This window comes from Gorilla gorilla, chromosome 22, assembly GCF_029281585.2.
Source record: "Gorilla gorilla gorilla isolate KB3781 chromosome 22, NHGRI_mGorGor1-v2.1_pri, whole genome shotgun sequence".
Lineage (NCBI taxonomy): Eukaryota > Metazoa > Chordata > Mammalia > Primates > Hominidae > Gorilla > Gorilla gorilla.
In genome coordinates, this window is record NC_073246.2 from 36,420,936 (window position 1) to 36,444,902 (window position 23,967).

At 44.9% G+C, this 23,967-nt stretch overlaps 1 protein-coding gene across 4 annotated transcripts in view; it reads right to left on the reverse strand.

Annotated features, from left to right (window-relative positions):
• Positions 1-398: 398 nt before the first annotated feature.
• The window catches only part of RCAN1 (regulator of calcineurin 1), a 98,847-nt gene continuing 75,278 nt past the window's right edge, over positions 399-23,967 (reverse strand). For 2 of the 4 annotated variants that reach the window (XM_031005194.3, XM_063702674.1), the window contains exons 2-4: positions 7,472-7,645; positions 5,435-5,594; positions 399-2,171 (exon numbers count right to left, since the gene is read on the reverse strand). In XM_031005194.3, the coding sequence (XP_030861054.1) occupies positions 1,999-2,171; positions 5,435-5,594; positions 7,472-7,645 (507 nt within the window). In that variant the 3' untranslated portion in view covers positions 399-1,998. The other 2 variants (XM_031005196.3, XM_031005195.3) reach the window with 2 other exon arrangements.

Sequence of the window (23,967 nt, forward strand, 5' to 3'; positions counted from 1 at the left end):
AGATTAAAGAGAAAGCTTATAGATGCATCTTCTGAAGATAACTCAGTATCTTCCATGGACATCTTTTCTAATAGAAAAGAAAGCTCTTCAAATGACCAAAACCATTGCTGTTTTGTGGAGGTGCTGGTGAACAGGGGTTTCATCATAGTAGCATCTACCTGTACAAATGAAATACTCGAAGTTCTGATTTCAGTTTTATCCATTTTCTTCTTTTGCAAGTGATGCATTCTTAGTGTGGTGGACCCTCCATGAACCACAGCACAGAATTAGGAGTTTCTAAGCTCAAATTGACAAAGGATGTCTCCTTCTGAATTTAAAATGTTTAAAAAGGTTTAAAAGCCTTTTAAACTGCAGAATTTAGAAGGTTCACAGATTTATTCTAGAAATAAAATGACAACTTTTCTGTAAGGAGCATACTGTGCCCATTTATTATAGAATGCAGTTAAAAAAAATATTTTGAGGTTAGCCTCTCCAGTTTAAAAGCACTTAACAAGAAACACTTGGACAGCGATGCAATGGTCTCTCCCAAACCGGCTCCCTCTTACCAAGTACCGTAAACAGGGTTTGAGAACGTTCAATCAATTTCTTGATATGAACAATCAAAGCATTTAATGCAAACATATTTGCTTCTCAAAGAATAAAACCATCTTCCAAATTTCCAAAGCATGCATTGTTACTTGGCATTAAGTATTTCAAAATGACAAACATTGTTACGGTATTGTAAGGCCAAAATATAATACCTATTTACCAGACATACACATTACAACTAGAAAAAAATTACAAATGTTAACCTAGTATAACAATTCCATCAGGAATTAATGGGGAAAGGCACTGCATCCCTCTCATATCGCCACAGATCTACTATCCACTTGACATGCTTTGAATTCAAGTCCTGTTAGACATGGGAACAGCTTTTTCTACAACATATGATTCACAGGTAGGTTAATACATCTTAGTCTCCCACTGCCATACTTTTCACCCAAGTGTACAACAGGTACGAATATATGCTATCAGCTTTATTTACAAGTGTATCTTGATGTCTTCATGGGGTAAAAGAACCAACTATCTCAACCAACAGTTTCCAAAAAAGTTTTTGGCTACGATTCATGTATAGAAACCACCACATAAAAGAAACAACAGAAACTGAGGTCCGATCCCAAACACCTAAACTAAAATTTCTCACCCACTAAAAGTTGGCAGTGAAACTGCTATTCTCTGAATTGTATAAGCTAAATTCTACAGAGGAATTTCAGATCAACTTCTTTTGCAAAAGCACAAGTTACACGTTGCACGGTTGAGGATGCTGAGTGAATGCATTCCAGGAAGAGTTCCGCAAGCAAGTGCTGTTGCAAAGAGTCGAGAATCCGAGAATCTGGGAAAGGTGATACGTTTTCCAAATGCTTTCCTGGCTTCCCAAAAGATGTAAAACAACAACGGTGTAACTTTATATATGAACAAAGGTTAGTCTTGTAAATCAGTAATATACATGCACAAACATGAGAACATGAGGGAAGAAAGGAAACGCTACAATTTCCACATTGCATTGCTGCTGTTTCCACAACCTCTCTGCACTAGGCAGCTTCCTGTGGTACCTCTTCCTACCAGTAGAGAGTGGCCCCTGCAGGCCGCTTAGAAACAGGAAGCTCTCTCCTGAGCTCACTGATCAACCTGCCCTTGGCACAGACAGAACCTACCAGAAAAGAACAAGTACAAAACACTATCATTATCTGTTTTCTCAAGACAGTCCCAAATGTCCTTGTGCGATCACCACAAACTCAGTGATTGGCCCAAGTCATTCCCGGGTGCCATGAACAGTAACTGGTGTGCAGCATTAGAACAAGGGGACACGGCCTTGATTCTCTTCTGAGCAACATGAACTGGGATTTCTGCCACCCCGATCTCGGCTGCCACCTCCGAAGAAGTCGTGACCAGCCACCTCCACAGTAAAAGATTCCTCCCGTGAGTATGATTTGGAATGCGTCCTCGTCGCGTGCCAGTTCAGCTGAGGTGGATCGGCGTGTACTCCGGCCTCCTGGTCTGGATAATTTTTGGCTTGGGTCTCTTCATTCTTTCCATTTCCTCTTCTTCCTCCTTCTCTTGATCACTCTCACATACATGGACCACCACGCTGGGAGTGGTGTCAGTCGCTGCGTGCAATTCATACTTTTCCCCTAAGGAGGGAAAATAATCGCAGGGTCACTCAGACAAGTCCTTGGAGTCAAAAGGCAAACATAAAAGAGCATTCAGGGCTCTGCTGGGCCAGCTGCTCGTGACCATTCAATTGGGCTGAGAGACACAGCCAGACATATTTTGGGTTTGTATTTCTTTGCTAGCTCATTCAGAAAAAGAGAGATTTCCATTGTGCATGACTCTGTTTTTAGTCAAACATTCTGGGAGTCCAGGCACATGAAAAGTATAGAAGGAATGCATTTTTCTAGTTATACTTCACACGTCCACCAGATATCTAAACTACCCAGAGAACTCCCTTTCTGTCAGCATTTCCTCAAGTGTGAATGTAAGAAACTTCGGTTCAGGAAAAAGATGGATGAAGAAACGCATTTGGAAACAGAACCCTGGGCCTCCCTCATGCAGCTCCTATTTGAGGGTCGCAGTGCACGCCCAGGAAGGGTGCCACAGGAGGCCCTGCAGCAGACGCAGGGGTGGCTGCACAGAGCCAGGTGCTCTGGAAACGTTTTTGACCTGGGCATCATTTCCTTAGAACAACTTCTAATCCCCGGGACCAGGAGTGTCCTGCTGTTCTATGTCAGCCTGAGTTCTACCAGGTTGGCCAAGTTCAGGCCACTCTGGTCCAGCAAGGGTGGGGTGAGCTTTCTGCAACTGAAAAACCCGGCAATGTAGAATGAAGGGACTGGCGCCTCCTGCTGGGGTGCTGCTCTGGCCACGGGAAGAGTGTGCATCTCTGGTGCTTGAGAAGGCAGCTCTGAGCCTGGCTCCTTACTACCCAGGGCTCATGGGCACTTTATTCTGCTTCCCTGTGCACCTCAGTTCCCTCCTCAGTAAAGGAGACAGTAAAGGTATTGACTTCATGGAGCTAACAGCATGAGTGAGTGCCTGAGGCACTGAGAACCCGGCTCACCACATGCTCGTCCAGCCCATGTCACCTAGAAAGATGTTTAAGAATGGAGGCTGCATCGTTATTGGTGCCATGCTGGGCAGGGATCTGAAATAGGGGCAGGAGGTTTCCTTCAACCTGCTCCACCCACAGGGTGTGGCCTCACGGTGAGTTTTCTTCCAGGGCTTTGTGCTTGGGATTTCTTTTCTTTTCTTTTTTCTTTTTCTTTCTTTCTTTCTTTCTTTTTTTTTTTTTTTTTTTTTTGAGACAGAGTCTTGCCTGTTGCCCAGGCTGGAATGCAGTGACAAGATCTCGACTCAGTGCAACCTCCGCCTCCCAGGTTCAAGTGATTCTCCTGCCTCAGCCTCCCAAGTAGCTGGGACTACAGGCGCATGCCATCATACTCAGCTAATTTTTGTATTTTTAGTAGAGACGAGGTTTCACCATGTTGGCCAGGATGGTCTTGATCTCCTGACCTCGTGATCCGCCTGCCTCAGCCTTCCAAAGTGCTGGGATTACAGGCATGAGCCACCACGCCCGGCCTGTGCTTGGGATTTCTTTGCAGTTCGGGTAAGCGAGGAGGCACCTCACCAACCACTGTGTGATTTCCGCCGGGCAAGAGCGGCCCAGGAGAGCTTCCTACCTCCAGCCACACTGGTCACTCCTCTAAACCTGGAAGGTACTTTTACTGATAAGGAAGGTGCTGATCTTTTCTCTATCACACGTGGGACTGGAATGTTATTATAACTGCACTGAAAAAGGCAAAGGAGCTCAGCTCTCTGAGAGAGAGAATTCAGGCATGGGAGGTCAGATGGATTGCTGAAAATGCTGGTTAAGAGCCTCTTACAAATCTACCTCTTTGCAAGTCTCTTATCTACCTACTAATCAGCGAAAATCCAGAAAGCTCAGGGTTTAGGACCATAATTTGCAAAATCTCTGCAATCCTGTTGGTTGAAAAGCACAGGTGAAATATGAAATCTCACTCAAGCTCACTGTTAAGTGAACCAAGGACAAACTGATTTTATGACGTCTATTTCCTAAAAAGCCTTCTCCAATAAGCCCTCGGTGAAGGAAGTGGTATATTCTGGAGTATGCAGAATTTTTATTAACAGCATTTGCCTCTGGAACTGTTGACACCTCTTTGCAAGTGGAGACCCTGTTTTCTCCCATTCCTCACCTTGGGGAAGACTCCACACCCTCAGCCATGCTCATGCCCCCGGGCCAGGAGCTGCTGTGGGGGGAGCACACGCTTCCTCAAAATGGCCATTTCTGATCTTGACCTTCACGCCACAATTAGCAGTAAGTAATGTGACTCTTGCTTTATCCCACAGAGGGAATTTCCGTTTGGACAATGTTTTCAGAAATGTAATCTTTTCAATATGAAACTGCTGATGGACCAAGAAAACAAAACCCTCAACCCAAGGGAACATCAGATTGCTGGTCAAATAGAAATGAGGAGCTGACGGTCTCAGCATTTATTTGACTTGCTCCACAGACAGAGCAGGAGAAGGCTCAAACTTCTTCACCCCAAGACTCTCCCTCACACCTGCCTCCTCACCCAAACCCTAGAGGACAGGACAGGAACCACCAACATTTTATGGTTTTCAAAAATCCTGCATTGAACACTGACTGTGAGCCAGGTGCTGACTGAAGCGCCTTTCACTCGATGATTTCATCTACTGCTCACAATTCCACCAGTTAAGGCCCACATTTTGGACAAAGAGCCTGAGGAACCTACCCCCTCCCCGCAGTGCTCACACTTTTGTCCCTCCAGAGGACGGGAACTTCCTCTTTCTTTAGCAAGCTCTGTAGGGGACGAGCCCACGGGCCCTGGGGTAGGGCAGCCCGACCGCGGCCCTTCCCTCACCATGGCCTATGGTTCTCCTTCCCTTTTCCTTTAAGAAGGCGAGGTGAGAATCACAGGAAAGGGCGAATTTAGGAAAGGGCGAATTTATCTTGATTAAAAATAACATTTCTTAAAGGGGGCATCGATTTTCCCTTTCCAAAGTCCAATCACTCATCCCTATCCGGAGCGACAGAACCTGGGGCTGGGGCTCAGGCCTCCCACGCAGGCTGTGCTCAGTGGACACAGGAATGGATTCCTGGGACACTGCGGGGGGTGGAGGGGCGTGATGCAGGGTCCCCACGATCAGCCGCAGTCTCTCTAACACTGCAGGTGGTGCCAAGAGGCAGGCATGCTCCCAGCACAAGGGACGGTGGCGCAGAAGAATACAGAGAAGCTCACAAAACATGCCGGCATGGGCTCACGAGAGCTACGGGGGTAGTGGGGGTACTGTTCCCCGGTGCAGGGCAGCAGCTGTGTCTCCCCCTGCCTCCCTCCCACCCGAGGGCCCTGCTCACCTGGCCCCAGCTTGGAGATGGCATATAAGAGATCATAGTTTATGACTGGGGTCGCATCTTCCACTTGTTTCCATCCCACCGGCGGAGAGGCGGGAGGTGAGATCAGAAACTGCTTGTCTGGATTTGGCGGAGCCAGGTGTGAGCTTCCTATGTGTAAGGTCTGAGGAGAGAAAATAAGCACAGGTCAGTTGTTGCCAGGGAAGAACTGCAGTGAGGCAACAGCACCTAACGCCAGCTTCCGGGAGATGGGCAGGTCAATGTCCAGGCATCAGGACAGGTGTGATTCCAGGACCAATTGTAAGATGGTCTGTAACGGGGAGGGCAAAAGGACATATGAACTCTGGTTGTGGCGCATATAGGATGACAGCCACCTCCCAGGGCTATGGGAGTCACAGGCACAGGGACTGCAAATAATTACACTTGACCTAGATGGACAGAAAATCAGCAGAGGTGACTTTAGTATATATGGAAATTTAAGTCACTGTCATTGAGGTCAGGAGGGCTCTTGGAATCAATTTCTCCCCGCTCCTCATACCACAGAGGCAAGTTCTGAAAGTCCAAAGCCTAGGCCACAGTTCTGAGAGGACACAGCTTCTCAGGGACAGGGAGCCAGGGCTCCACCTGCCCCTAGGGTTCCCCACCCAGCAGCAGCCCTGCACCTCCCTCTCCGGGACTCTGGATCAGATGCCAGAAAAAAAAAAAAAAAAGCCACTTCCCAGGAGACTTTAAAAAATAACAATAAGGAACAATAACCTACGATCCTAGTTTGGTTTTAGAAATGCTGACCAGTGATGAGAGGGCTGTCCAGAGAGCTCTTACATCTCAAGCTGCGCGGTGTAGGTTTTCTCTGCACTTCCAGATTGCCCTCCCCAAGTTTTCACAATGAATATGCATTGTTTTACAAACAGAAAAGGTCAGAGGAGTACTAAGTAATTATTTGCATAAAATCTTATCCCATGCAGAAAGGAGTGTACTCACACAGGAAGGCCTAGGCACCCAAGGTCAAAGCTCAGCCTGCGCCTCCCAGGGCAAAAAGGTCAGGGGTGGGGCGGGGATCCCAAATGCTTTATTTATACTTGAAGGGCCCAGCAAGTTCGCTGTCCTCACTTTGAGGAAGAAAAGACACTTTGGCTCTCTGGCGTGGTGTCAGATGAGCTTCCTCCCACTGTGGGAGGCCTTTGGACAGGGTCCTCTCCCATCGCAGCAAGGTATGTGTGTATGTGTGTGTGTGGTGGGGGCAGGTTGGGGGGGTGCTCAGAGCCTGAGGGGGACTTGCTTTACTGAGGAGCTGCATTCTAGAAGCTCCTTTCTCCTTCCCTGACAATCTGTCAGCCCCTAAGGACATCAAATGGAACTCTGGGAGCTGCCTTGAAGGTGGGTCACCTGTCCTAAGTTCCCCAGAGGAGGGTCAAAATGGTAGTGGGCAGGAGAAAAGGCAAGCCCAACCCCAGCTACCCCTCTCCCTGCCGTGGGTGCCCTGGGGCTGGGAACCCTGCCAACCAGAGGGTTTCTTAGCATCTGCACCCAGTCTGGTTATCCCCTATTTTCCTTTCAAGCCAGACCTAGCAGTCCTGGGCTGATTTGCAGGCATCTTCTGCAGACTCCTGTTTCTCTGCTGAGTACCCCCAGCACCACATGAGCAGGGAACCACTCTGGTCTGCTCAGTCTAGAGTGGGTCATTAGCTCCAACCCTTGAGCAAATTCATGGAAACCTGCTGCGCAAACCTTAGGGTGTTTGCATAGCCACGCCTACCCCGCTGCACCCTGCAAGCTCCCCAGTGAACAGGGAAGGCTTTCTTTCCCCCATCATTATCAACCCAGGAAGGTCAGGGGCGAAGTCTGAGGTTGCTTTCAAATGCACCTTGATATCGTCTTAAAACAAGTGAGACGCTGAACATTCAGAGTAGGAATTTTGTCTTTCTCAAGGTGAAGTCTCAGAGTTTCCAGTCAGCATATAACATAAGCAACGTATAAGCTGCTTTATAAGAGGGAGGGAGGGAGGAGGGAGAAGCATGCATAGCAATGAACCCAACTCACCTGAGCAAAATATAACTTCATTTCCTTTCCCAGAAACTCAGTCTTATGCAGCTGGAGCCTGGCATCTGCTGCGGAGAAGGGGTTGCTGAAGTTTATTCTGACTCGTTTGAAGCTCTTAAAATACTGAAAGGTGATGTCCTTGTCATACGTCCTAAAGAGGGACTCAAATTTGGCCTGAAAAATAACAATAAAAATAAAAGGAGTTGAAATTTACCTGCATATGACCCTTGACTAGATGATGTCATTACTTTTTTTTTTTTTTTTTTTTTTTGAGACAGAGTCTTGCTCTGTCACCCAGGCTGGAGTGCAGTGGTGCAGTTTTGGCTCACTGCAACCTCCGCTTCCCAGGTTCAAGTGATTCTCCTGCCTCAGCCTCCCGAGTAGCTGGGGTTACAGGTGCCTGCCAGCACACCTGGCTAATTTTTGTATTTTTAGTAGAGACGGGGTTTTGCCATGTTGGCCAGGCTGGTCTCAAGCCCCTGTCCTCAGGTGATCCCTCGGCCTCCCAAAGTGCTGGGATTACAGGCATGAGCCACCATGCCTGGCCTCCTCAATACATTTTTTACTGAGGAAGTGGATCATCAATCCTTTCAAGAACTCTTAACTTCTTTCTTAGAGAAAAGCCTTTCCCCTCGTAGGGGACTATGGCCTTTAGTCCTAATGCAGTTGATTTTACAAGAAGGTAAGAAGGTATGATTTATTACATTCATCTAATCAGCAGAACAATTGCCAATACATAGACACTACTTATGGTAACAAACTTTTTTAAAAAGTAGAATGAACATTTTCCAGGGAGGTACAGTTTGGTAATTTGCTCCCCATGTTTCTCTGTCCTATGCCTTCCCCCACTCACCCCCCCCCCTTTTTTCTCTGTCCTATAGCCTTCCCCAGCTAGCCAACTCCAACCCCACCGTTCAGCTCAGGGCAGTGTTGTATATATCAAATATTTCTTTAAGGTTTAAAAGCACTGCAGCTAATTTGAAAAAAAAGAAATACTGACTTGAAAAATAACAAAGTTGATAGAAAGTTTTGCATTTCTTAAAATAAGTAGTTTTTAAAAATTTCCACGATCGCTTTTATCTCAGTCTGTTACTTTTTAACTCTCTAAAATGATACTGGTTTAAAAATTAATGTTCTGCAAATGGACCATTTTCTGCATCCTGGCTTTAGTGTCTGTGCACACCTCGCTCTGGTGCCATAGGGCTAGTGAGAATTAGGAGATGTCCTGAGCTCTTAGAATGCAAAGCCCGAGGTGGGGGATTACAAGCTTAGGTTGCTCAGGGGACAGCCCCCTAGGCTGGGTCCTGGAGTGTGGCTGTCGGTGGGGGCAGCTGGGGGCCACTGCAACTCCTCAGAGAGGGAGTTTAACTGGTGGACAGTCAAAGCTCCAAGGAAGACTGCATGGGCTTCTAGTCGCCGGGTTTTGTGAATCTTTTTACCAGGCAAAAACACTTAGGACAGTTTGTGGGAGCCCGTGTGAAAGGCAGAAGGGGCTGGCCAGGAAGAAGGGGATGGCGCAGGGTGTGGATGGTAGGCAGCGCGGGCAGAGCTCACTGAGGACCTTGGAGAACCTATGGAAGGCGCAGTGTCTCCGCAGTGGGAGCGAGGATTCAGGATAAGAGAGGAGAGTGTCTTCAGGAATGTTCACTGCTAGCAAGCGCGGGGAGGCACCGGTGGATGCCTGCTCCACATGGGGCTGCGGGTAGGAGCAGGGTAGCCGGTCCCTGCCAGGCAGGTCGTTAAGGAGCAGTCGGAACAACCTCGACCTTGCTCTCCTTGCATTTCCCGGCTTTTCTTCAGTTTAGGGACATTTCTGAGACTTTCCCACGAGGGATCCCGCAGAGGCACGTGCGAAGGAACGCGGAGCTGGCGGACGGTAGAGTTCATCTGGCCGCCTCTCACTCTTTTTCCCCACCTCTCTTGAGCACGGGCAAGTTTCTGGCAAAAGTGTGTCTTCGTACATTTGGAATTTTGTATGACCTCATCAATAGGCACTGTGACCCACTGTTTAGTTTTGAAGTTATGATTCAGAATTTGGGAGAGATGACTTTGAAGAATATTTTTAGAATACAGGTTCAGGGCTTAGGACCAGAACAAAAGAGAACTCACATTATCTTTAAAATCTAGATTACTATGATGCCTTTCTCTTATAAAAGAATCTTATTTGTTCTAATAACTGATATCTAGTTATTATAGCTTTTGGATGGCATCTCTACTTCATTTAAAAAATAGTGATTTTACTCACATAAGGCTCATGTTAAGTGAACTCACTTTGTAGTACTTTAAAAACATAGAATGTGCTCTGCAATCTAGTCCAAACACTATGGTGCCAGCCCATAAGCATTATGTACAATTATGGAGTTACATTTGATTTTTTTAAAAAAAGAAACCTTCGCATGTTCCAATATGGCTTTGGGTATAAAGCGTATAACACCACCAGGCACAAATACCACCCCTCAAATAGAGCATACAGGATTCATTCCTATACAGTATTATTAAAGCTCAATTAGCCGGATAGCTGCTGATGAAAAAACTTACATTTTAATCAAATGAAGAAGAAAAGTGTAGTGATTAAAATGATTATATTAATCACCATCAAAGAGAGCTGCTGCCCAGGAGGCACACTGATCTCACACTTAATTTCTCCAGTTTTATTATTTGCTCTGGTGGCATTTTCTCTCGTTAGAGAAATCTGGGAGCTTGAGGCCAGGCCCTCGTAATTACTACAAACATACAAATATCTTTATAACATTTATTTCCTAAGACGAAATGAAATTATTCACAACGCTGGCTGTAAAAGTAAAACACTATTCACTGTCAGAAGAGGCCTCTTTCTGAAAAGTTCACTTACAACATACACAGAATGAAAAACACACGATGCCCCAACTCCCGCCTTCCTAGTGAGTTGGTTCAGGGACCTGGATGTTGTCAAATATTGAGATCTTTAGAAATTCCTTCCTCAGTTAATTCCTCAGGCAACAGCTTTTGATTTTCAAGGCTCGAAAGACCTTGGATTTCTTTCAAAACCCCCAAACCCACAAGAGAGCCACATTCCCCCAAGTATTCAGTTAATAGTCCCAGTTAGCATAATGCTTTGAAAACTAAAGAAAATCACGTTATATTAGAAGCCTTACCCTGGTTTCACTTTCGCTGAAGATATCACTGTTTGCCACACAGGCAATCAGGGAGCTAAAACTGTAGTTAAAGTTTCTAAAATGCATCTTGCTTTCTTACAGTGAAAGCGCTAGAGACCCACGCAGTCAAGCCCCTAGTGAGATTCCTTTCCAAGAGGCTGTAGGTTCCTTCTTGAGCCGGTGCTTATAAAGCAGTAAGGGCCAGCCCCCACTCCCTGGGAAAAAAAAAAGTGCAGCTTCCACAGCATCCTGTTTGGACAGCAAATTCCTGAGTCAAGTCCTGCATGCTTGCAGGCAGACAGGGACAAAGTGTAAGTTTCTACTGGAAAGAGGTGACGTCAACACCTTAGTCATTTTCCCTATGCTAATTAACTTTGCTTGGGGAGAATGGAAAAAACAGCTGAGGTTTGCTTCACAGCTGCTTTATCAACCTCTCTTGCAGCATAGTTTCCACTGGTAGTAATTCCATTCAGCTACTCAGACAACACGCTCCTCGGCCGAATGGGACGACCCTTCTTAAGATGGAAAATGTTACAAAAGAAAAAGGATGAAGGTCTGTGGCAATAAACAGCAATTGGACTGTAGGGAACTTTCAAGGCTTTGGGAAACCTGGAAACCAAAGTCCGGGTGACATACTTGATCCCTGGAATTTCCTGAAAACCTCAATCAAAGTTTCACTTTGGGGTATTAGAGAAAACATTTTGAAATCTGTCTTGGTCAATAAAAATTTTAAAGGACAAAAAGAGGAATCATTTTGAAATGCAGTTAAAATTTTTTTTCCCCAATGACATTTTATTGGATGAATGTCCCAATTTCTACTTGTATCCCACAGTGGAATGGAGCAAAGAGAACCTAAAACAATCCTAGGATTTTCATTTGAAAACTTCATTATTATAATTTGAGAACTGGGAATATGCAACACTTCAATCATTTTCAAAGCACTACTGAATTCAGGCAAAGGATACAAAAAACACTAGCCTTTGAAACTGAGCAATCTAGCCTTTGAAACTGAGCAAAGAAGCATTAACCCATTTATGCCAGAGGTTGCAATTTTTTGAATTTTTGCCATCAGACCTTGGCAATGACCTTGAGCAATAGGATATAAATAACTCCCACATGCTTAGCGTTCCAATAATGGAACACTAGGCATAAATGGGTTAAGAGGTCCTGCTTAAAGACTCATAAACTAAATGTAAAAAAAAAAAAAAAAAAGGAAAGGAAGAAGAAATGGAAAGAATGTACACTATAATTGAGAGGGAAGATGCCTGGTGTGGAGAAGTGCTCTGCGATGCAAGACTGACTCTAGTTCTTTCAAAAGGTTGCAACTTTTGAACCTTCTAAGTATTTTACCAGTTTAGATCCCTATGGCAGCCTGGGTCCTATGTTTTTCTCACTCTCTCCAATTTTATTATCACCTAAAAGCACTCAAGTTATTTAAGCATTCTCTGATTTAGGGGCACACAGGGACAGCTCTCAAGCTTCCAGAAGTTAAATGGAATCCTGCCATTCACATTTAAAAATTAACTTCAAAGAATCATTAAAGTCAGCCAATAATTTAAAATACATGCCAGAGGAAGAAACAAAGCAGGGCATTTAGCCTTCCAAAAAAGGAAAAGCAAAGTCCTTTTGGATGAGTGAGTGTTGCTTAATTTCAACGCACCGTGCCTTGCTGCCAACTGTAGAGTTATGTAAGAAACCAGTTATGGTGTTTGCTTTGCCAAATTATCCATAACTCCCAACCTGAAAAGACATAAACGCATGTATTCCAGAAAAGTGTAGCATACTGAACAATGCAACATGCATCAAACACCAAGGGGAAGTGGTCATCCTGGATGATGCTTCGAGAGGGAATGTGTATGCTTGCAGTCCTGCATTTTCAGTACAGGGAGCCTTTGTCTGTCCAGCAGGCACATGAAGATTGTGGTGGTGGGCAGGAGAGGCTAAGGGGAAACAGAGGTGGGGGCAGCAGACACAGTCCTGCATTCCACTCCTCCAGAGGGGCTTGGAACTTCTCTGATGTTCCCTCCCCCTCTCCAACTCTTTGTCTCCCCCTTTTCTCTTCTCCTGGAATGCACCTGGGCAAATTCCATTAAAAGGTGATCAGAAGAGACAGAAGAGGCTAATTTAGACACAACAGGCTAATTTCACTGTCTTCTTTTCTCTTTTAAAATCATGACACAAAGTTCCAGCTCAATTTTGTGGGCAAATCTCAAACATCTCTGTTCATCTGAGACAACACTATGGGCTCACCCGAATTTACAATTTTGATTTTGTTATATGGATGGAAAAAAAAAAAAAAAGAACGGTGAGGTATTTGAAGATTGTTCAACTGTCTTTGCTCATAGAAATGATACATCTTTCACTAGATTGCCCCAAAACATGTAATTCTGTATCTGCCTTTGAATTGATCGGTTCTATCTATCTGAATTGAATTTAGTAAACTTGAGCACTTCCATTTTTAGATCAGGAGTAAGAGCTGGTCAAAATGGTGGCTGCCACTTTGTAGGGAGACTGGAATGCATGTTCTCTGGCAAAAAAATCACTGGTTCACAAATTGTACCAGAGCCCTGGATCAGGGGGAGGGCACTTAGGATCTGCCACCTTGGTTTTCCTTGGCTAAAATGTGAGAGGTATGGAGCAGATTTGAGTTTCCGAAGTGCGTCTTGCTGAGTAGCAGGAATCCTTAGTGGCACTTGGACACTCTGGTTGGCCAACAGGGCAAAGCACAGGGTTTCCTGGGACACCTGTCCCTGTACCCATAGGGTAAGACTGCCTTATGCTCATATCAATGCCTCCTCATCTGCTCATCTGACAATTCTTGCTAAGAAAGTCTGTCTTTGACTGCATGTCTATTATACGTGAACTTGCATTTCTAAAGGTCCTATGCAAATGAATTTACTTTATAAATAGTAATTCTCCCCACTGAGAATAAAAACGGATCCAAAGCAAGTATTTAAAAAGCTGACTTTCCTACTTGTATATTCCTTGTGGTTTTGGAGGCAAGTATATTCCTGATTCTTGCTTGCTGGTTGGATGTCAGTGATCTGAAGAAAGCAGAGCAAGACCCACAGCAAGACCTCTGATATGGTTGGGCTGTGTCCCCACCAAAATCTCAACTTGAATTGTATCTCCCAGAATTCCCACATATTGTGGGAGGGACCCAGGGGGAGGTAATTGAATCATGGGGGGCCAGTCTTTCCTGTGCTATTCTTGTGATAGTGAATAAGTCTCACGAGATCTGATGGGTTTATCCGGGGTTTTCACTTTTGCTTTCTCATCATTTTCCCTTGCTGCCGCCATGTAAGAAGTGTCTTTCACCTCCCGCCGTGATTCTGAGGCCTCCCCAGCCATGTGGAACTATAAGTCCAATTAAACCTCTTTTTCTTCCCAGTCTTGGGTATGTCTTTATCAGCAGTGTGAAAACGGACTAATATAGTCTCATTAGAGCTCTTGAGAAGCATTCTAAAACCTGCATTCAACATGATAAAACTGAACCCAGAAGTTAAAGTAAATGAATGTTTTAGTCAACTCAGAGCTTTAGAAGTTTTGCATTTCTTCCACTCACACCATAAAAATCATAAATGAGTCTTTTTAACCTGCATTTGCCTCCTCTGGCTCCAAACAGTTTCCATTAGGAAGTTTCTATTTTCAGTGAGGAAAAACTAAGGTTTATGATGAATTCCATCATTCCCATTACAGCATTCTGAAAGCATCATTAGGATGACTTCAGCACATCCATTATGAACTCTAAGGAGTTGACAACTGCACCAAGAATGTGCCCCCTGTGAAGCTGTCTGCAACATGAACTGACCAAAGACAGAAACTGAGTTTTGACGTCCAACACTGAGCAAAAAATGAGGCAACTTGCAAAGGCTCTCTTGTGAATGAAAATGACGACAGTTACATTTTATTTGTTTTTTGCTCCTAAGATAGTGAAATAGTTGTTTTTTTTTTCTGTTTTTTTTTTTTTTTTTTTTTTTTGAGACAGTTTTGCTCTTGTCGCCCAAGCCGGAGTGCAGTGGCGTGATCTTGGCTCACTGCAACCTCTGCCTCCTGGGTTCAAGCAATTCTCCTGCCTCAGCCTCCCAAGTAGTTGGGATTACAGGCCCCTGCCACCATGCCCAGCTAATTTTTGTATTTTTAGTAGAGATGGGGTTTCACCATGTTAGTCAGGCTGGTCTCAAACTCCTGACCTCATGATCCACCCACCTCGGCCTCCCAAAGTGGTAAAGTAGTTTTACTGTTACTTCACCTGTGTAACCATTCCCTATAGAATGTGGAGCATTGTTCCCCAGCCTAAGTTACTATACAAAAACAAAACAAAACAAAAAAAAAACCCCACAAGGGTTTGCTCTCTTCCTCATCTTTACCACTTTGTGGTCTAAAAGGCATTATTAACTAAGGAGAAGGTTCTTATTCTCAGCTTTTAAGAGGGATTAATATCAAATTCAGAGTTGTGGAGAGGATTCATCTAGTGATGGAGGCAAAGTGCCTAGCACAATGCCTGAAACACAGGTGGCGGCTAAAGCACGTCAGTTGCCTTTCTATTTCCGATTTCATCGATAAAGATATTGAGGTTCAGAGTGGCACACACTATGTTTAGGAGAGCCGGAACTCACTCTGGGCTTTTCATTGCAGATTCCACGCTTGTTCCAAGGAACTATGCCCGCCTTGAGCCAATGCCCTGTGGTACTGTAGCTCGTTTCCCCATCTCTCTGGGTGGTCCAGGGCACCTTGGATGTCCTCCTATGTGCCCTGCAGGTCCACAGAAAGTCCTGTAGGTTCTCTATCCCATCCTTCACCGTGCATAGTGCTGCAGGTAGGCAGCCCTCAGCAACTGTAATATCTTCCCAACTGGCCTCGCTTGGCCAGTGTCTTACCACTCCAACATAATGTGCAAGTCTGACACATAAAAATCCCTGATGCTGACCAAGCTCGGTCACGTTCCTCTCCCGCTGTATAAACTTCAGTGATAAGCACTGTTCCTGCTGTAGCCCAGGCAGACTGTTCAAGGTCGTCTTGTGTCTTTCTTGTCACATATCCTGCCAGTGCTGCTCTCACCTTTATGTTCCTCCAAGACAAATGGCTTATATGCCTCAAAACACACTCCCCTCTTCTCTTCCCCGAGTCTCTGCTCGTGCTTTCCCTCTCCCTGGATTATTCCTCCTTTCTCCCCTTTCCTTTCCTTCCTTAAGATTGAGTGCAGGCATGTCATTCTCCAGGAAGCCAACAATGACCCCCCGTGTTAAAAAAATATTATTCAATGATGCCTGCTGAAGCCCGACAAGGCAGACTTTATTCAGGACCACCACAATGGGTATAGAGACCACCGCAACCAGGTCTTGCAGTGGGGGCTGGGGGCGGGGGTAGATTGAGCTCAACTCCGAATACAGCATGGCCAAGAAGCAGTGTCAGGGTCAGTGGTGGAAAATTACTAAGAGGAGGCATCGGGGTAAAGAGGACTCTGGCTAAGCTGACCTAATAGGATTCTTGCTGAAGACAGGCCCGGGTGATCAGACATCACCTGGCGGATGGTAGAAGATGAAGAACCCAATCAGATATTAAGGGTCGGGGGGCTCCTGTTAAACTGACTTTGCAGGGTTCTTTGCTAAAACTGGGTTTTATAAGGAAGTGCACAGGTGAGCCTAGGAAAAGGTTCAGAAACCTGACCCAAGTTTGGCCAAGCAAAAAATGTTTGTCACCCCAAACCCACTCATACCCTTGTCCAAGGTTTGTTCAGCACTCTCCAAACTTCCTACGTCTGTCTCCAGCACTGTGCTCACTTCAGTAGGTGACCACCTATGTGATGACACCCTGGTCCTAAACTGTGAACCTCCTGACAGCTTGAGCCACATCTTATTCCACTTGATAGTCCTGGTGCTGGTACAAAATAGTCTCTCAAAAATGCCAGCTAAAGAAACAAACTGATGTCTTTCTTCCTGTCACTGTCATCCACTGCTTCTACTTTGATCACATAGAACTAAAAACTAGTTCCTCTTTGACACAAGAGTCATTCATACATTTGATGACAGATGTCATCTCATTCACATATCCATTCATTTGATCAGCAAATACTGAATAGCCTTTTACATGATAGATATGATTGTAGATACTCTAGAAAAGAATAGATAAATGAAGTGTAAGCCCTGCCACTAAGATGAGTAGAACTTTGGATAGTTTTCCTGGATCTTACTTCCTCCATTGCAAATTCCAACCCCCCACTGCCCACCTTATCAGTCTCATTTAAACAAATATTTTTAAAATTTGATAATACAGTCATATGATAAAAAACAAAATAAACTTTTTTTTTTTTTTGAGATGGAGTCTTGCTCTGTCGCCCAGGCTGGAGTGCAGTGGCACTATCTCGGCTCACTGCAAGCTCCGCCTCCCGGCTTCACGCCATTCTCCTGCCTCAGCCTCCTGAATAGCTGGGATTACAGGCGCCCGCCACCACGCCCGGCTAATTTTTTGTATTTTTAATAGAGACGGGGTTTCACCGTGTTAGCCAGGATGGTCTTGATCTCCTGACCTCATGATCTGCCCGTGTTGGCCTCCCAAAGTGCTGGGATTACAGGCGTGAGCCACCGCGCCAGGCCCAAAATATACTTAAATAGGATACACTGAGAAAGCTATTCCTACCTCTGTCCCTGTCCACTCCATTCTCACTCTGCCTGTTAGGTGTAACCTCATTTTTTTAAACTCATTTTTATTATTTTGGGTTTTTTTTAATCAAATAAAAGCAATTATGATTTTATTTCCCCCACTTTAAGTAAATAAAAGGTAACATGGTATATTTAAACAAAACAAACCTTCAATGACTTCCCTTTGCTCCTGAAGTTGAACCTGAGCCTTCTGGTTCATATTCATTCACGCATCCCTCCATTTATTCATTCATTTGTCTAAACACTGTTCTAGGTACTAGGAATTCAAATATGAACAAAACAGACAAAACTCCCTGCCCTCTTGGAGCTTATATTCCAGATGGGGAAAAAAGACACAAAACAAGATAGATGGGTACAATCCACAGTATGTTTAGACAGCCTTGAGTGTGGGCAACAGAGCAGCGCGGAGGGGCAGAAAAGCTGGAAAAGTGGTGAAAGCAAGCCCGGCCAGGGAAGGCATCCTTGAGAAGGGGACATGCGAGTGCATGAGGACCTGAAGCAGGTAGGGGAGTGAACCGTTGGATGCTGGGGAACAGCATTCTGGCCCAGGGAACAGCAGGTGTGGAGGCCCTGAGGCAGGAGAATCTGGCACGCTGCAAGCCCAGCAAGGAGGCTCAGGGTGGCTGCGGAGGAGGGTCATGGAGAAAGTGGTTGGGAATGAGGACAAGAGAGACCTTTAGCCATTGGAAGGACCCTGGCTTGTATTCTACAGAAGTGGGAGCCATAAGGGGGTTTGAGCAAAGGTTAGCATGGTCTGTTATGACGTGATTTCTATATTACAGAAGTACTCTGGTTTCTGTGTTCAGAATACAGCGAAGGGGCGAGGGGGAAGCAAGGTACCCATGAGGAGACAGCTGGGGTAGGCAGGGCAGTGGGAGCTTCTTCTCCAACCATCTGTCCACACCTCCTCCAGGGACCCCCTCTGCAGTACCCACTTTCTAAAGCTCCTCAGCCAGCTCCTCCCTGTCTCATTCCTGCCTGTTGAACTCTTGTTCATCCTTTAAAGCCTATCATTAAGTCCAATTCCTCCAGGAGCTCCCCCATCCCCCAACTAAGTGTTCTTTCCCTCCTGTAAACTGGTGACTCCCACCTCCCGCTGTCACCATAGTCTGCTTGGCATCATAGTCATGTTGGGACTTGGCAATCTTCATACTACAACAAAAGCCTCATGAGGACAATGCGGCTTATTATGCAGCTCCCCAGAGATGTAGATAAAAGCTTGTGCAAGTCAATGACATCAAAATTCAGAGAACTGCACCAGTGGGGGCTCATCTGATGCAAAGCAAGAGCCAGAATTCAGCAGGGCATCAAAAGGCCATGGCTTCTGGTGTGACAGACTGAAGGGCAGCCTTTGTCTGTGGTTTGAGCAAAGGCCAGGCCATTCATGGCGGTCACAGGAGGTGGTGTAGGGTTGTGATGACATTTCTCACAGGCCTCAGGGGAAGCGCTGTGCTTGAGGGCCACATGTGTGCTCCGTGGGTGTCACATTCCCGGATGTGCTTCCTATGTCCTTGCTCTGGGGGGCCTAGCAGGATGCCAGGCGCTGGCCCGCACCATCACATGGAGACTGGGAGGCCCGACCACATGGACACTGCGGAGGGCCAGGATTCTTCTTATGGGTACACTGCAGAGATCTCCAGCACCAACCCCGTGACAAGAGGAAGAGCAGAGTCAATTGGATGCATGTCTACCTTAAGGACCTGTCTTTAGGGCATGTTTCATAAAGTATCCAGCATATAGGAGAATTTGTATAGAATTTACAAATAAAATGCTTTACTGGCAGATGTACTAAAAAATCTTTTACCAAGGAGGTTCATAATCCAAAACATTTGGAGACCATGTGTTTAAGCAATAGTGTGATTAAATTCCCAGTTTTCTTTAGGCTTTTTCATGATAAGCAAGTGTAAGAAAGAGAACAGAAGAACATTCTTCTTGATATAGTTAAAGGAATTTCTATTTTTGTTCACTTTTAGGGAAATCAGGAAATGGGCTCAGGAGTGTATCTCTCTTAGTATTGCTTTCTTACTGGTAAAATTTGCTTGGCCACAGGGAAGTGGTATAAAGCAAAACACATAACCTTTTTTTTTTTGATGGGCTTTGAAGGCGTTAACCAGAATGCCCTGGAGAAAATACGGGAGGTGCTGGTTCTGCAACTACAGAGAATGACAACTAAGAATTCTAAATCTGAAATAATGAAATTGTTTAAAAAAACACTTTGAAGTTTAATGAGTATTAATTTTCTGTAAGAAAACACAATAACTGATATTAAACTTCAGCCAGGCACAGTTCTGATACTTTGAAAAAAAATAAGAAATGCTGAAGTATCTTTTGATACTTTGCCTGAATTACTACAAGAGAGTTTACAAATATGTATTTCTGGGATAACACAGAACTTTTATTCCTTAGATAAAAAATCTGAGTGGCTGATTTATGCCAGTGACCAAAATGATGGCTGCAATTATGCCTGCTCTATATTCATGTTGTTAAAGGTGAAAATGCTAAAGACTTTTTTTTAGCAGAATGGTGATCATGATCTGTTAACACAGTAGAAACAAAAAAAAAATCCAAGTATAAAGAAAAAAAAAGAAAAAAGAGAAGAAAAAAATAAAATAATTGGGAAAAAACAGGGAGGAAGAGTGTGTACAAATGTACATCTTAAGACTGAGGTCACAGTTCATACTAGATTTCATCTTGTTTGTTAAATTCCATGTGCGCTCAGAATTCCATTAACTCTTATTCCATATTGCCTCAATCTTTCCTTAATATGTAAAGGTTAACCACCCCACTGTAACTTCTTGGAAATGCACTGCTTGCAATGTTTAAGATGAAAAAATAGCCATAGGCAAATCAAAACTCTACTTAATGACTTGGAGACCAGCAGATGAGGATTAGGGGAGGCAACATTTATTTGGAGATTACTGGGGCCAAAGCCACCCTAATTAATTACCCTTTATTTGTTCTCTCTTTCCAGAGCCACCTTGCTTTAATTACTGACTTTAATTTCTGCTTTGATGCCATTCTCAGCCAGGGGCACAGTACTGCAGCAGCAAAAACCTGGGGAAGAACAATCACCCAGGAGTGGGCTGGCTGTGGTCCACTCAGGCCCAGGGAACACCAGTGTCTGGTTAGCCCTCATCCCTGCGCTAAGCAGCTTTCACAACCCCACGGCTGGTTCATTCTCAACAAGTCAGTCCTTCACACGCAAAGTAGGAATTCTACTTTCCAGGGTTAATGCTGCCTGGAAAACCTTTTCCTTCCGCTGCAGCATTCCATGATCTCCTTGGAAGAAGTGACACAACGGCTTCCCGGGAGAGCAGAGGCCGGGTCTCGTTCGAGGAGATGATTCTCCCAGGGAGGCTGGCGCAGTGCGGGGTCCAGGCACACACCACGCCGGCACTTGGTGAATAGCTGGCTGAATGTCAGCGGAGGAGTAAAGGTGAGAGGGTCATGGAGGGAAGGGGAAAAAAATGAGCAAGATCAAAATCTGCAACTCTTCAATAAAGACAGAAAACCCAGTTCTGAATGGCTTCGCTAAAGATCGTTTGTATCCACACCCAGTTTCAGAACTCAAGAGGCAGGTCAGAAATGGTTTTCTGTTGTTGGTTTGTTTTTTCTATTTCACCAAGTGCTGGGAGAAAAGTGAGTTATGTGCTCTTACCTGCTATTTCCATTACCATACACACACCCTGTTTCCATGTCTGCAGTTGAGAAGTCCCAACAGGGCACTGCAAACGCTTTCTTTCTGCATTTGGCCTGCATTCTTTGCTGATGACTTAAAAGCCTGATAACAAGTCACACGAGGAAGCATGTCCTGTCATCTTCGTGAAGGTCACCAATGATTCAAAACATACTTAAGGAACAATAAACTACATACAAAGAACAAGCAAGACCCCACCACAACTTGGATATTATCTCTGTCCACCCAAAGAGAGAACAACTGTGCCAACCTGGCTCATCGGGAAAATCTAGGTGTTCCCGTCAAGTGACTAAAATGTGGGCACACGTCTTTGCACCGAGTATCTGATTCCTAAGGGCTGTTCCCTTTCCATCAGGCCTAGAACGGCCCAGTTAGTTTTCTCCTGGTGAACTGTAGCCCATTAACATTGATGGAAAATAAGTTGTTAATATTGAAAAATTGGGAGGTGTCACACAGAAATAGAACTTCTGACTTCTTTTTGGTGGTGGTGGTGGGGGGAGATGTGGCCACCCTGGGCCCAGAGCTCCATTTCACTGTGGCCGAGCAGATGCCCCTTGTTGGGGAACCCATGCTCTTCAAATACCCCAGGCCTCATCACTGTCTGTGGTCTACTCGCCCCTCCACCGATGATGGCTGCTGGCTGACCAGCCCCCAAGGCATTTCAATTTGTGGCTTAATTTGGTAATTCATCAAAAACAGATTAGTCACCTGCTAGGGCCAGCCATGGTGTGAGGTGCCGGGCGTACAGGCAGAGAAGTTTACCCAGCTCTGGGGCTCAAGCTGTTCTATGCCTAACAATTTACACCGAATTATACATGGAGAGGGCATGGCCCTCACTCCCACATGGTAATTGTGTGTGTGTGTGTGTGTGTACTTATTTTTTCATCTGGCCCATGTATGGGCACATCACATTCCTATGGGTGACTCCCTGGGCATCTGTGAAATGTCTCCCACTCCTGAAATTATGCTGTAAATGCCAGGGAATGGTGGTGACATGGTTATAGCGATGATCTTGATTCTGCTCAAACATAAACCACAGTTGGTTTCTTTAGCAATTATTAAGAAATGATTAGGCCATGTCAGAGGAAGACAGAGGAAGAATCTGAACTGTAATTCACTTACAGATTTCTACAGAATTAGCTCATGATTGATGGAGGCAAAAAAAGTTTCGTCAGGACTGGCATTCGAAGACACAGAAAAACAATTTGAAAGGAGCCTGAGGTCCAGGTGTTTTCAGAGTGTGGTCTTTAAGACAGTTTCTTAAAAGATCATTCTGAGAAGAGAGCATTTTAAACTGCTCTTGTACAAATCTATGGTACATTTTATTCCTTATGTTGAAAATGATGGGAAGATTGTGCCTGTTTCATCCATTTAAGAAACCCTCCCTGTTGGTCCAAGCCACCGTGGGCTCCTCCATCCAGAGGGAGGACACAGTGGCTCTACTGTCCTCTGTAGAGGTGAAACTATCTGGCACATACTGTGATCAACCACAGCTACCTGCCAACTCCCCAGCCAATTCCCCACCCACTCCCCGCCATGGTTACTGGCTGCTTCCAGACTCTAAGACAGAGGTTCTTGCGCAGGGGAGGTTATTAGGACGAGTGGTGGGGAGGGGTAAGGAAACTGGGCAGAGGGAGAGTGAAGCTACCAAGTGGTCCTAGTGGAAGCCTAGCCGACTCTACGGGGAGCTTTGAGGATGAGACGACCCTTGTCGGAGCAGGAGGACCGGGCCTTGATACCCCCACGTTGGTCAGTTCTGGGAAGGGGCTACCCTGAGAAGGGGGTGGAACTTGGGCAAGGTGGCTTTGCTCTGCCTCAGCGGGGCTGACTGTCAAGGGAGGCTGGGAGACAAATTCTGTTTTTCTGAAGTGACCTGGGGTGTGTCACTGTGACCAGTGCACCAACCAGCTAACCGACCAACCCACAAGGCCCAAGCTCAAGTAATTAGAAGGCTCCAGACTTGCACCCTAAGTTAATCATCTGAAGTCTCAGAAATGTGACAGCCTTTAAACTGAACACCACAAAAATGCTGCTTATTCCACTCCAAATCATTAGCTCATCATCCATGTAAGGAGCTTCAAGAAGAATATCCGTAAGATTAGCGGTAAACTCAAACAGTTTAAACTTTCAGTATAAACCGCATCAACTCAAATCCCGAATACTGACTCAACAGTTTCACTCCTAGGAATTTATTCTAAAGAAATCCTCATGGCTGTGGGCAAACATCAGATGCAAATATGTTCCTGCAAGGCAAATAAAATATGCAAAAATATAGTTTTATGTAAATAAAATACATCAAGATCCGTGATCAGATAATATACATGCTAAATTCATTCAGTAGACTATAGAGCCACTCACAGTAAGGTGGTGAAAACTAATGACATAAAAAGATGTTCAAGACTTGCTGTTAGGAGAAAAAAACAGGTTACAAAGCAATGTTTATTGTTCTCATTTTGGTGAAAAGAAAGAATATGTGTGATAGTATTAGAAGACTCCTGTGTTTTTCTTCTTGATTATTTGGATTTGGATTATTTAGATTCTAGCATGAATTTCCACAATGAACACTTATTACTTTTATAATAACAAAAAAGCTTCTCCTTTCCCCTTCCCTCACTAGATGCTATATATCAATGGTCAAGGTAACCGTGGTTAACAGACACAATATGTAAGGGTAAAGGTTAGTTGGAGAGAAAATCGACTTTCCCTGGTTTTGTATAGTGGTTTGGTATCATGGCTTTTAATGTTTGCACTGTATCTGTTATGCACAATCTCTAAACCTGCTCATTTTAACCCATTAACATTTTGGAGTGCTAGTTATTGAAAGAATCCTATTTCATATCTAGAAACAGGGATTTCACCACAAAATACTGATTTTGTCTTTCTTTGATTACCTCTCCTGCCTGCCATCTTTATCTGGTGAAATTCTCATTTAATCAGTAGTGTTGGCTGAGCCATTCTCACTGGAGGCAGGGCTGTCTGAGTGCCAGGGGACACTCATCTGAA